The 13270-nt window shown below is 42.4% G+C and overlaps 3 protein-coding genes across 5 annotated transcripts; 1 reads left to right on the plus strand and 2 right to left on the minus strand.

Annotated features, from left to right (window-relative positions):
* LOC102705794 (homeobox-leucine zipper protein HOX10) lies at positions 1 to 8468 on the plus strand. The gene is made up of 19 exons (XM_006649185.3): positions 1 to 564; positions 996 to 1385; positions 1678 to 1837; positions 2327 to 2409; positions 2492 to 2582; positions 2671 to 2766; positions 3157 to 3270; positions 3371 to 3454; positions 3540 to 3695; positions 3809 to 3883; positions 4130 to 4236; positions 4457 to 4640; positions 5000 to 5188; positions 5378 to 5458; positions 5793 to 5924; positions 6385 to 6710; positions 6819 to 6924; positions 7544 to 7693; positions 7873 to 8468. Exons 2-19 carry the CDS (start codon positions 1147 to 1149, stop codon positions 8017 to 8019), a joined length of 2520 nt encoding a protein of 839 aa, XP_006649248.1. The 5' UTR covers positions 1 to 564; positions 996 to 1146; the 3' UTR covers positions 8020 to 8468.
* Positions 8469 to 9742: 1274 nt separating this feature from the next.
* LOC102706080 (40S ribosomal protein S17-like) lies at positions 9743 to 10587 on the minus strand. Its single transcript, XM_040522354.1, has one exon. The coding sequence runs from the start codon at positions 10453 to 10455 to the stop codon at positions 10027 to 10029; it is 429 nt and encodes a 142-aa protein (XP_040378288.1). The 5' UTR covers positions 10456 to 10587; the 3' UTR covers positions 9743 to 10026.
* A 336-nt stretch (positions 10588 to 10923) lies between these two features.
* LOC107303824 (basic transcription factor 3-like) lies at positions 10924 to 13194 on the minus strand. 3 transcript variants are annotated; one of them, XM_015834682.2, is made up of 6 exons: positions 13082 to 13194; positions 12515 to 12582; positions 12022 to 12170; positions 11875 to 11931; positions 11658 to 11696; positions 10924 to 11488 (listed from the first exon to the last, which is right to left on the minus strand). In XM_015834682.2, exons 2-6 carry the CDS (start codon positions 12580 to 12582, stop codon positions 11271 to 11273), a joined length of 531 nt encoding a protein of 176 aa, XP_015690168.1. In that variant the 5' UTR covers positions 13082 to 13194; the 3' UTR covers positions 10924 to 11270. The 3 variants fall into 3 exon arrangements, with proteins under 3 accessions (XP_015690168.1, XP_015690167.1, XP_015690169.1); XM_015834681.1 differs by lacking the exon at positions 13082 to 13194 and adding an exon at positions 13018 to 13038; XM_015834683.1 differs by lacking the exon at positions 13082 to 13194 and adding an exon at positions 12906 to 12924.
* Between the last annotated feature and the right edge of the window lie 76 nt (positions 13195 to 13270).

Consider the following 13270-nt stretch of genomic DNA (forward strand, 5'->3'; position numbering starts at 1 on the left):
GTATATAGGTGGTGCAGGTGCAGTACTGTGCGAGCTATAGCTAGCTGCTCGCCTCGCCGTCCGGGCTCGCGCGCCATTGGCACAGTGGAGTGGAGGTGGAGGTGGAGTCGAGCCGAGTGGAGCAGTGCATGCGCGTGCTGCTGCTGCTCGCCATCGTCTCTCTCTCTCTATCCTGCGACTGCTCCATCCACATCTCTGTCTGTCTCCGCTTTAAAGCTGTCACCTTTTCCTCTCCTCTCTCTCTCTCTCTCCCGTGCTCTCCCCCTCTCCGTCTCCTCAATTACGACGCCGCAACCAGCGAGACCCCCCCCCCCCAACCCTAGCAAGCACTACGGCGCGGGGCGCGGAGTAGAGCGGCAGTAGCTTCTCGCTGCCCTGCTCACCTGTCCGGCCCGCTCTCCCCTTCGATCCGTCGCTTGCCGTGTCGTGCTGGGGCCAATCCGAGCGTGGTGCGCGGCGGCGATCGATGGGTGGGTTTGGTGCCGGGGGGAGGCTGTGAGGGTGCCTCCGGCGGCGCTCCCCTCCGCGCCTGCCGGCGAGGGGGGATCGGTTCCGGCTCAAAAGGTCAGGCCTTGCCGTGCTTTCTCTGCTGCCGAGATCTATAGCTAGGGCTAGGTAGCTAGGGTTCCTGATTGATTTTCCATTTTTCTTGCTCTCTTCTGCTGCTTGTCGTGCTGAGATTTTTTTTTAATTGCATCTGTGCTGCTCATTTCCGGGTCACTCTACATTTATCATCTACTAGCAACTGATTGTGTTTCTCTGTTGAGATTTTCTGGGTGAATTCGAGTAACCTTTACTTCCCCCATTCTAGGAAGCGGTTTCTTTTAGCATAGCTTTGTTCTTTTTTCTCCCGCTTTCTTAGTTACCCAGCTTTACCATTTCTGTTGCGTGCACTTCAATCCCTCTCTGGCATTTGTATTTTTTGCAGCGGATTTTGATTCCAGAACGACTGTTTCACAAAATGCTGAGACAAACTAACTCTCCATTTCTTTCAGGGATCTAGGCGAGCTGTAAGTTGAAGTGTGGGCTAAGAGCCGCGTTCAAATTGTGTGAGAAGGGAACGATTCATTCGCAGGAGGCAGTGGACTCTACTCCTGTGTTTGTGCTTGCCTGGATACTTTGCAAGTTTGCATTGGTGAGGTAGCAATGGCTGCGGCAGTGGCGATGCGAGGGAGTAGCAGTGATGGAGGTGGGTTTGATAAGGTTTCTGGGATGGACTCGGGTAAATATGTGCGCTACACGCCCGAGCAGGTGGAGGCGCTCGAGCGGGTGTACGCCGATTGCCCCAAGCCAACCTCCTCGCGCAGACAGCAGCTGCTGCGTGAGTGCCCTATACTTGCCAACATTGAGCCAAAGCAGATCAAGGTCTGGTTCCAGAATAGAAGGTAATGGTAACAGAATTCACAAAAACTTATTTGTTGGTAGTTTTACCTGATTGTGTCATCTCCGACGAAAATAATGTTGGGCCTGTTTCCTTCTGAAGATGCTATGCTGCTTTGATGACGTGATTATCAATATTTTGATATGGGGGGAGCTGCAATGTCAATTGTTTATCATTCATTTGTTTTGTGCACCAGCAAAACGTATTACTATAGCCGATGGCTCAACATGTACATGGTTTTGAGTTTTCGTTCTTCATGTTCGCTGAAGTGGATACTTATGCTTGTGTTGCTCTAGGTGCCGCGATAAGCAGCGGAAGGAGTCTTCACGTCTTCAGGCTGTGAACAGAAAATTGACTGCAATGAACAAGCTTCTTATGGAAGAGAATGAGCGACTCCAGAAGCAGGTCTCCCAATTGGTTCATGAGAATGCTCACATGCGACAGCAGCTGCAGAATGTAAGTTCTTGATGTGCTGGTGCTGATGTTGTACCCCATGCATAAATATGTTCTTACTGAATCATTATCTAAAAAATGTTCTTACTGAATTATTACTTGTTACTATTGTGGATTTTGCTACAGACATCATGTGCGGGAATGTGCAGTTTTGTACCGTATTTGTTGATGAGTATGGTAGTGGTACTACTAGTGCATAACTTTTAAATTTTCATGTATGTGGTGTAGCTAGACCTGCAATGATGTTGTATCCAAATTCATGCTTGTTTCTTCCATTGGAGTACTCTTTTCTTTTTGGATAATAGAGATGGTTTACATCTTCGGCTTCTGCCATAAGGCACACAGCCAATAGGCTTGAAAAATATATATGGTCCATTGGAACAGTTCCTTTAGAATTGATGTATGAATTAATCCTCAGGATGTCCATGAGTTGATTATGTTATTCTACTTTTAACTTGCTTTTCACTGATACTATCAATTGCTCGGCTGCAGACTCCGTTGGCAAATGATACAAGCTGTGAATCAAATGTGACTACCCCTCAAAACCCTCTAAGGGATGCGAGTAACCCCTCTGGGTAAGTAAATAGTTCTGAGTGAATCAGGAATGATTATTGGGATGGGCTTGCTATCTTCAACTGGCCTTTTCTCTTGTTCCAGGCTCCTTTCTATTGCAGAGGAGACCTTAACAGAGTTCCTCTCAAAGGCTACTGGTACAGCTATTGATTGGGTCCAGATGCCTGGGATGAAGGTTCCATGCTAGCGCTGGATTTTCTGTGATTTCTGCTAAAGAGGTTTTTACTCGAAGTATTAACTACCCTTTGTTTTCATGGATTTAGCCTGGTCCGGATTCGGTTGGTATTGTGGCCATTTCGCATGGTTGCCGTGGTGTTGCTGCCCGTGCCTGTGGTTTGGTGAATCTAGAGCCAACAAAAGTAAGTGTTTTTATGTTGCCTGAAGATTCGCTATCTGTATTTTTTTTTTCTGAAGCATCTATTTCGTGTGATAGTAAGTCCATCCATGGATCCACCAGGACTTGGTTTTCTGTGTGCAAATGGTTAGGCATCTATAAACAAAAAAAAGGTTCCGAACAGAAAGCGGCTCATGGAGCACATTGCTGCTGAGTGTGGAATTAAGATAGATTGTAATACATGATAATAAATACTTACCTTTGAAGAGTTCGATTTCGAGATCAAATGTTTTCATGATCGTATATTTTGTCTGCTGGTGGTTTTCGTCAAATTTAATCTTTAAGATATGTAGATAGCTTGTCTTTTTTTACTTTATTCAGGAAAGTAGCCAACTGATAGAACTTTGTTACATAGGTGGTGGAGATATTGAAAGATCGTCCATCTTGGTTCCGTGATTGTCGAAACCTGGAAGTCTTTACAATGTTTCCAGCAGGAAATGGAGGAACAGTTGAACTTGTCTACACACAGGTTGGCACTGTTCCCTTTTTTTTGTTGAGTAATGTTCTCTTCAGTCTCTATCAATGCATTTGCTTCATTCTATGAACATTATTATCTGTTTTTGTTACAGTTGTATGCTCCAACAACTTTAGTCCCTGCACGTGATTTTTGGACGCTACGGTACACAACCACAATGGAAGATGGCAGCCTTGTGGTATGTATGAGCATGAACACTTTTGTTACGCTATATTGAGTCTGAGGCATGCTGCCACCCTTGCTAAAACTCATCCATATCTAAGGTCTGTGAGAGATCTTTAAGTGGTACGGGGGGAGGTCCAAGTGCAGCCTCTGCACAGCAATATGTGAGAGCAGAAATGCTTCCAAGTGGATATCTAGTTCGCCCATGTGAAGGTGGGGGGTCAATTGTGCACATAGTGGACCATCTGGATCTTGAGGTATGGTTTACACTTTTGTGCCCTTGAACCATATTTTTTGTCCTTTGATGTAGGATCATTTCTGCACTGTGAAACACTCAAAACTAATACTACAATTTGGTTTAATCTTTCAGGCATGGAGTGTGCCTGAGGTGCTTCGGCCGCTCTATGAATCTTCAAGGGTCGTTGCTCAGAAAATGACTACTGCAGTAAGCGCTTGTGAAATGTTTTTAAGTTCAAATTTCACTTTTAAATTTCATCGATATATTACGAGATCACCATTTCAAACAATTTTTTTTTCATGAGCCTTCAAGTTTCATAATATTGAATATGTCATGAAAATGATTTAGGGGTTGGTACAATTAATGATAATGTTTACCTTTTAGATATGTTGAACATTCATTGTCTCCAATCTACTCTATGCTAACTTTTTGTTGTCCATCATATATATGAAGGCCCTCCGGCACATCAGACAAATTGCTCAAGAAACAAGCGGGGAAGTTGTGTATGCTTTGGGGAGGCAACCAGCAGTCCTACGGACTTTTAGTCAACGGCTGAGCAGGTGAATTTATGATAAACTATTGCTCCCTCCATCCCAAAATGTAGCTACCTAGTACAGGATGTGGCACATCCTAAGATCATGAATCTGGACAGATGTAGACCAGGTTCATAGTCCTTGGAGGTGTTCCATCTCATCGTGGGTAGCTACATGTTGGGATGGAGGGAGTACTCAACAACTGATCTTTTTCACCTGCTAATAACGCCAGTGTTATTTTTCTTAGAGGCTTTAATGATGCCATTAGTGGTTTCAATGATGATGGATGGTCTATAATGGGTGGAGATGGCGTTGAAGATGTAGTCATTGCTTGCAACTCAACTAAGAAAATTAAAACTGGCAGCAATGCTTGCATTGCCTTTGGAGCCCCTGGAGGCATTATATGTGCTAAGGCATCGATGTTACTGCAGGTAAGGATAATCCTTAGTTCATTTGGGTGCAGATGACCCCCCTTTACCCTGCATCAATTTTCCAAGGAAGGAAAAAAAAACTTGTTAGTTTTTCAACACAAGCAAGCACATAATAAACTCCACTGTATTGACATTTGATAGTGAGATCCTAATGAGATTTTTGTATTCTTTCCCTGGCTGTGCACCTGATGATAATTTGTTCACCTATTTCAAACTTTGATAAAACTGTTACCATGGCTGGTATTAAGAGAAAAACAGTGTTACAGAAATTGAGTTCTTTGGAATTAGGTTTCTATGTTCAAAAATTTTAGCTGTTAAACAATGTTAAATTCTAACATCTATCTTTTTTGGTATTTTAGAGTGTTCCTCCAGCAGTACTGGTTCGATTTCTAAGGGAGCATAGATCTGAATGGGCTGATTACAATATTGATGCATATTTGGCTTCAACACTGAAAACAAGTGCATGTTCGCTTCCTGGGTTGCGGCCCATGAGATTTTCTGGGAGCCAAATCATCATACCACTTGCCCACACAGTGGAGAATGAGGAGGTATATTTCCCTCAATCTGTGGAAAATCAGTGTTCTTTGTGAGCTTTATTGCTGTTAAACTGATTTGAGTAATGGTTATAGTAAATTATTTTCTTTCTAACAAATATGTTCACATTGCCATAGTTGATAGTGACTTGTTAATTTCATTATCGACCATAGCTTTGTTAACTTGACAAAAATAATGAACAGATTCTCGAAGTTGTTCGCCTTGAAGGTCAGCCTCTTACTCATGATGAAGCTCTTCTTTCAAGGGATATCCACCTGCTTCAGGTAAGACCCTGAATGGTGTTGCTCTATTTTGTCTGGGTATGTCCTGTGTTGCCTCTTGATTGAGAAAATAACCAGTATCATTTTAATACAAGTAATTTCATGCCTAACAAGTTGATCATTGCTTCTATTATTGAGCATCTTTGGTTCAATTTCATCTTATTAAATAACAGTACAGTAAAATATGCTGTATGCAACAATCCACACGCCTATATTTACATGGGTATATTAAGTTCTTGCTGCTCTTTTTTCCCCTTCAAAGTACAGAAAAAGATGTCAAGCTTTCTATGAGGCTTGTACATATTTCTGTTTGCTAATATGTCCTTTATTTTTACAGCTCTGCACTGGAATAGATGAGAAGTCTGTGGGATCCTCCTTTCAGCTTGTCTTTGCACCAATTGATGATTTCCCAGATGAAACTCCGTTGATTTCTTCTGGTTTCCGTGTTATACCACTCGATATGAAAACAGTAAGGATCCCCAAATTGTTAGCATTCTAACTTTTCCCTTATGTCATTGTTTGCTTTTACAATAATTGGTCGTGGATGTCTTTTAGCTTTTACAGTAACCTTAGTTTATTCATTTGGTCTGTTGCAATTTTGTGGAAAGAAACTGTTCAATTGGAAGAGGGGGGGCGGGGACCTTCTAGCTAGCTCTAATGTTTAACTTGTCCTCCCTCCAGCCTGATTTGAATGTTTCAGCTTTGTCCACAAATACGGAAAACAGTATACAATTTTGTAAACTCCTGTTAAATTGGATGTTTTCATCTGATGACATCACTAATGAACACTAATAGGGGCATTAGGTTGGAAATATTCCCTTGGAAAAACAAAAACATTTATGTACGAACCAAACTTGCTAAAATGTAAACATTTGTGCACTTTCTTTCCTTTTGAGTGACCAAAATTTTAACCATCACATTGTATGCAGGATGGAGCATCCTCTGGTAGGACATTAGATTTGGCATCTAGTCTTGAAGTAGGTTCAACCACAACTCAAGCCTCTGGAGATGCATCTCCAGATGATTGTAACATGCGATCTGTGCTGACGATCGCATTTCAATTCCCTTATGAGATGCATCTCCAAGACAGTGTTGCAGCTATGGCTCGCCAATATGTTCGTAGCATTGTTTCTGCCGTGCAAAGAGTGTCAATGGCAATCTCTCCCTCTCAATCTGGTCTAAATGCTGGACAGAGGATAATATCTGGTTTTCCTGAAGCTCCAACTCTTGCTAGATGGGTTTGCCAGAGCTATCAGTAAGTGTAGTCCTAGTTTCTTCATGTGCCCCTAGTGATATTTAATCAAAATATTTCATGGTTTTCCATGTTAGATGCAAGTTGATAAAACATTTTGTTGTCACACAGTTATCATCTAGGGGTAGAGCTACTTAGTCAATCAGACGGTGATGCAGAACAGTTGTTGAAGATGCTATGGCATTACCAAGATGCTATTTTGTGCTGCTCTTTCAAGGTATTTGATGAATTCAACATAGAAATATTCTGACTGCAATTTTGGATTCACTTTTACTATTTATCATTTGATCTAATACTACCTCCATATTTTTTAATATGACACCGTTGACTTTTAGGTCTATGTTTGACCATTCGTCTTATTCAAAAAAATTATATAATTATTAATTATTTTGTTATAATATGATTTATTATTATAGGAACTTTAAGTATGCATTATAATTTTGCATATTTGGATATAAATTTTGAATAAGACGAAGGGTCAAACATAATCCTAAAAGTCAACGCTGTCATTAATAAAAATATGGAGGGAGTATCATTTAAGTCTATAAATTACTGTTACATACCATTGCCTGCATGCTTAAATCTAATAAGAACTGGCTCTGTTGATAATTATCTAATAGTTACTTAGAAAGAACTGGCTCTGACAGTGTGGGACTAATGATTACTTAGAACCTCAAACATATTATCTACAAGGTGATTTTACTATATTTTGCCTTCAAATAAAACTCTCCAGTTTTCTTTCAAGGTTTACACTTCTGACATACTGATGCAATCTGCAGACCCCATTATTTGCTATCTTGTATTGACAGTTATGTTTTGGCACTCTATGCTTTCAGGAAAAACCGGTGTTTACATTTGCCAACAAGGCAGGTCTGGATATGCTAGAAACTTCCCTTGTCGCCTTACAAGACCTCACATTGGACAGGATCTTTGATGAGCCTGGAAAAGAAGCATTGTTCTCAAACATCCCCAAATTGATGGAACAGGTAGAAACAACATTTAGCCTTTTGCGCTCACCGCAATTCCCACCCTTAAATAGGATAAAAAAATCATTGAACTGAAATGAATTCAGTTACTACACATTGCAAAAATCATTGAATTGAAATGAATTCAGTTACTATACATGGCTCATCAAATTGTTCTTTACCTTTTTCTGCGTGTTCAGGGCCATGTCTACCTGCCATCGGGCGTGTGCATGTCAGGAATGGGTCGGCATGTTTCTTTCGATCAGGCCGTGGCATGGAAGGTGCTCGGCGAGGACAGCAATGTCCATTGCCTGGCCTTCTGTTTCGTCAACTGGTCCTTTGTGTGACCATACACCATCCATTGTGAAGTGAAGATTCATTTTTGCTTGTTCAAGACGGGAGAAAACTGTGATGTTAATTAAAAATCTTGTTTTGGACTAGATCTAGACCTTGGGAATCTAGTAGAATTTGCGAAAATTCTCGCATATGTAAATCAAATCTCGCTTCCATTCTATCAACTACCCCAGTACCGGGCAGGTGTTTTAGTTTTGGAAAATTTGCAACCGTGTCATTATAATTTTGCAAAGTTAAAAGTATGTAACTGGAATCTTAATGACATGTAGGGTCTACATTAGTCAATAATACGTCGGCCAGAATGATATATCTATGATTTCGGGGGTTGCATCAATGTAAAAGACCAAACCTGCAGTGTCTAAACTGCATTGGCATTGACACTGGCATGTTTCATCCAAAATGCAGTCCATATTTCGCTACTAAATATTGGCGTCGCCATTTTTAGCTATTGGATTTGCAGCCAAGAGCATTCCTAACAGCTTTTTCAGCAGAACATCTATCTTATCATTTATTTTTAGATGTCATCTATATTAGGAGAGAGAAACTCTATATTTAGATGTTATCTCTCTAATCCTCTAAATAGATATAGAGAGGTTGTATTAAAGCCGGCTTGCCTAACAGCCTGCTCTTCTTCCCCGGACGAGCGAGACGGATTGGATTGAGTGAGTTCTTTCGCCGCTTAGAAATTGCAGCAGAGTCCTTCAAGCTAGAGAGTAAGTTGGGAATCACTTACTTATTCAAAAACTTGAATACAGGCCAAGAAGAAGCATACAGAGCTATAGTGGAATCGGTACAAAAGAACATCATTGGAAAGCTAATATTTGTAATCTGTCCGATCCTCTAAATAGGTATAGAGGATGCTATATATAGATAATCTTCTGGAGTATAAAGGGATATAAAGGATAAAAGTATTTTAGATGATCATTCAAATAAATATATGATTGAAAATATAAATGATCAAATTTAGATGAGCTGTTGGGGATGCTATAAGGTCAGCAGCAAACCTTAGGTCGTGTTCTTTCTCCATATTATTCTCTGCCTTTTTTCCGTTTTGATTTTTGCACGCCCTGTTTCAACATGTTCTTATCGGATGTGATCTTATTGGAAGATTGTCGTCTCATATTTTTATATTATATTTTTAATTTTGTTCTAGCTAATTTTATCATTCGCACTATTAAATATTACCTTTGATTTTTTTTTTGGCAACGTTTGACTACATTTGACTATGTCTTATTTAAAAATTTATTCAAAAACTTAGTACAAGTATAAAAAATAACAAGTCAAGCAAAATAAATGATATTTCCATAATTTTTTAAATATAACAAACGATCAAACATTATAATAAAAAATTCAAACATCTTACGTTATGAAACGAAGGGAATAGCTGTAGAAAGAAAAGAACATAACCAAGATTTTGCAATGCATAGATTTCCAATGTTCCTTTATAAGCATTATTGTCACCCAGCGGTGTCCCAGTAACAACGAAAAAGAAAAAGTAGAAACGACAGTTCTTGATTCAGTTATCGCACGAGGTTACAACGCGATATGGCAAACTCTGTGGATGCCCCCATGTCTCTACTCCCTCCAGGGCTCCATCCCAAACTAAGATGATCTTTCTGGTCCAAAATTTAACTAGAAAGATGCATTTAATTTGGGACGGAGGGAGTATTCACCAGTAGCGAGCGAGATGAAACTTGATCGTGTTGATCGATCAGCTACCAGTAACAGATATTCAGATAAGCAGTAAATGTAATGGCAATTAGCAAGCAGCAGCATGACGCAAAAGGTTACACGCACGTACAGTCATAGCGATTAACAAGGCAAGCTGAATGATCTCATAATTATGACCAAGACAATAATAACCATAGACGCGGTGGTTCTTTGAATCTCTGTATTACAAAACTGCAATCAAAGCATAAAATTTCTTGCATTCGCTGCTGCTGCTGCGAGCGCAAGCAATGGACGAGGAGGCGAGCAAGCATGACGAGGATGCAGTCACCTTAGGCACGGTCGCGGCGGGCGTAGGGGAGGCGGGCGCCGTACTGCGGGGCGGAGGAGGAGACGTCGGCCTGGCGCACGACGCCGGGGAGCTCGGCCATGCCGAGCGAGGCGAGCATGTCGAGGGTCTCCTTGTCGACGCGGATCTCGTCGACCTCGAGCGCCGACTTCTCCGGGACGAAGTCCATGCGGCGCTCGCGCTCCTCCTCCTGGAGCTTGAGCGAGATGCCGCGGACGGGACCGCGCTGGATGCGGCGCATCAGGTGGGTGCTGAAGCCGGCCACCTTGTTGCGGAGGCGCTTCGACGGCAGGATCGACACCTCCTCCAGCACCTTCTTGTTCGTGTGGAAGTCGAGCGTCATGCGCGAGTAGTACTTCTCGATCACCTGCCGCGACGTCTTCTTCACCGTCTTCGTGCGGACGCGCCCCATCTTGCTCTTCCGCTCCTCTCCTCCTTCTCCTTCTCCTTCTCCGGCGGCGGCGGACTTGTGCTGTGTTGCTGCGTGGGGTGGGCGCGCGGCGGCGTTCGGGGGAGTGCTTTTTAGGAGCCGTGGTGGCTAGGGTTTTTGCCGCGGCGAAGATCGGGTGCATCTCGCCCGTCCATTCCAAGACTATGGATTCGCTAGATGGGCCTGGACTTTTGGGCTTTTACCAATGGGCTGTATAATCTAAGGGCCAGGATTGCAGCCCAACAAAATTAGGATCAAGTTCAGAGTGCCCACGCGTTAGGAAAATTGACCAAATTCTTCGCCCTTATACATGACGTTGGACACAAGTTTATCCTTCACAGGTGACTTTTTATTTCATATGAATACTTGTAACAAGATTCATCGATAAATAGATAAATATAGACACAGCCAAAACGTCTTAAAATACACCCTAAAATATGAAACGAAACGGAATAGAAACTAGGAGAGTATAACTGAGGAACAATTCGGCATAGTTGGCGCAATACAATCATACAACACTCTCGCAGACTGGCACATAAACATTGGATGACAAAAGATATTCCGAACTCACGTCGAGATAAACACAATGTGGGTATAAAACACTTGCGAACGGAAGCATAATTTTGACCGTCGTAAAACTCAATTTCACCGTTGAATTAGACCAAATCCTCGTACAAGACAAAACCGGACCACATGGAAACGAGCAAGGCAGGTCGGAGTCCATACAAGAGCACGTCCCAGGCATGGTAGGGGGGCAACACTGAACCAACAATAATAGACGATGGCGATGAACAAAACTAGGACGACTCTTTCTTCTCCTCAGGCTCCGCTTCCTTCTTCTCCTCAGGCTCCTTTTTCTCCTCTGCAGCCTCCTCAAACGTCTCTCCAGGGACAAGCTCAGGAACATCGTCATCATCGTCCTGAGCAGCACCTGCGCTGGCACCAGCCTCGGCACCGGGTACCTGCTTCTGGAACTGCTCAGCAAGCCTCCGCAGGTTGTCCAGATTATCAGGACCTGTACATATATGTAATTGTGTGAGCAAATGTATGTATATACTATGTGGGTCATCTAAAGATCAATGCTTAGTCCATATGTTAGTTGTGTTAAAAAAGCATTAGCGTAATAAGTATCTCGGCAAGAGATTGAACTCGTATTCAACAAAACCAGGAAAAGAGAATCATACCCAGCTGGTTGATGATTGTTGGAAGCAGATCTTGCAGCTCTGTCCAAATTACAAAGTCAAAGATGAGAATACTGTTATGCCTAGTAATACAGCACGAACAATGCACATGTGAATTAGCGTTGAAAGGCTTGTTCATCTCAAGTTTTTATAATGTAATTCATCACAAACAAGAGAAATATTTAAACCTATTAATGTTAGTAACTAAGCAATGACTTACTTTTCGTCTGTGGTGTTCCACTCACTACCCAGGTATTTGCAGCAATAGATGCTTGCACTGCAGGAAGGCAAGAAAAGAAAGCAATTTCAGAAGAATCCAGGAGTGAATTATCAACTATGTAGAGGTTTCAGCATGGTGGAATTTCACCTTTAGGATTCTGAAATTGAATAACCACATCATCCTTGAAGATGTTGACCTCCTCAATACCAGGAATACTGCTCACTCCTACTCTTTTCAAGGTGCTTTGAAGCCTCTTGTCATCAGTGGTGGTAGTCTTGTGAACTGCCTTCTTCTTCCTGCCATCGACGCACAAGAAGTATTTATTCGATTCCACGGCACATGACATTGTTTATAAGTTCAAAAATACAAGGCCAGCACATCTAGATAGTTAGATGGATGCCTAAGAACACAAATGAAGAGGCCAGTAAAATGGAGGAAGGGATACTATTGGGAAAGGATGCATCAATAAGTGCATGATAATCAAGAAGTCCAGTTAGCGCCTTTCATATATCCTTATATGAGAAAACTACTTAGATCTACAACTAGAAATTTTCTCAAATATTTAATGGCACGAATCAACCATTATTACTGCCAATCAATAGCATTACTAGCCGACGATCAGAATAAACAAGAAAAACACCTGCGCATGCTGCCCTTGCCACCGGTGCGCACAGCACCCGCCATCTTCTTAAGCTTGTCGACATTCATCTGCATGAAAACACAACATGGTGCTCTGCTTTTAGTAAAGCCGCAGAGGGAGAAATGACAGTCAACTTACTCTCTCGACACTTTAAGTCCACCTGCGAGGAGCAGCTGGACTACAATTTCACAAATCCAGAGATGATTTTACAACAAGACTCAGCAGAGGAGCAGTCCAAATCAAACCTATCACGCGCCCCGCTGCTTGCGTACTGAGTAAATCTAGCCATGGATGGAACTACCTAAACGCGCGTGCCAAAAGCCTAAAACCCCAACCATGCAACCAGGAAAAAAAAACAAAAAACACCCGGAAAAAATCACACCATACATGCCTATTGTCTCTTAAACCACGACGTGATAACCAATTGACAAGAAAAAAAAATAGGGGAAGGTATAAATCCCAATCTGTCTATACAAAAGCGGCAGCAACCAGGAACTATATACCATCATATAAGTAGCTAGTAAGCGCTGCGGGGGAGTGAGGGAGGAGGATATGTCGCCGTCTCACCTTGGGATAGGGGGGAGGAGGCGGCGCGCGGCGGCGGCGGCGGCGAGGGGAATGGATGGGGGGGAGGGGAAAGGAGGGTGGGATTAGGAGATAGGGCTCGGGAGGCCAACCACTGCGAGAGGGCCCTGCTTTTCTTTCCTCGGTGTTAGGGTTTTAACAACCGCGGGGTCGATCCTGGCCGTCCGATTC

This window comes from Oryza brachyantha, chromosome 3 (assembly GCF_000231095.2).
Source record: "Oryza brachyantha chromosome 3, ObraRS2, whole genome shotgun sequence".
NCBI classification, from domain to species: domain Eukaryota; kingdom Viridiplantae; phylum Streptophyta; class Magnoliopsida; order Poales; family Poaceae; genus Oryza; species Oryza brachyantha.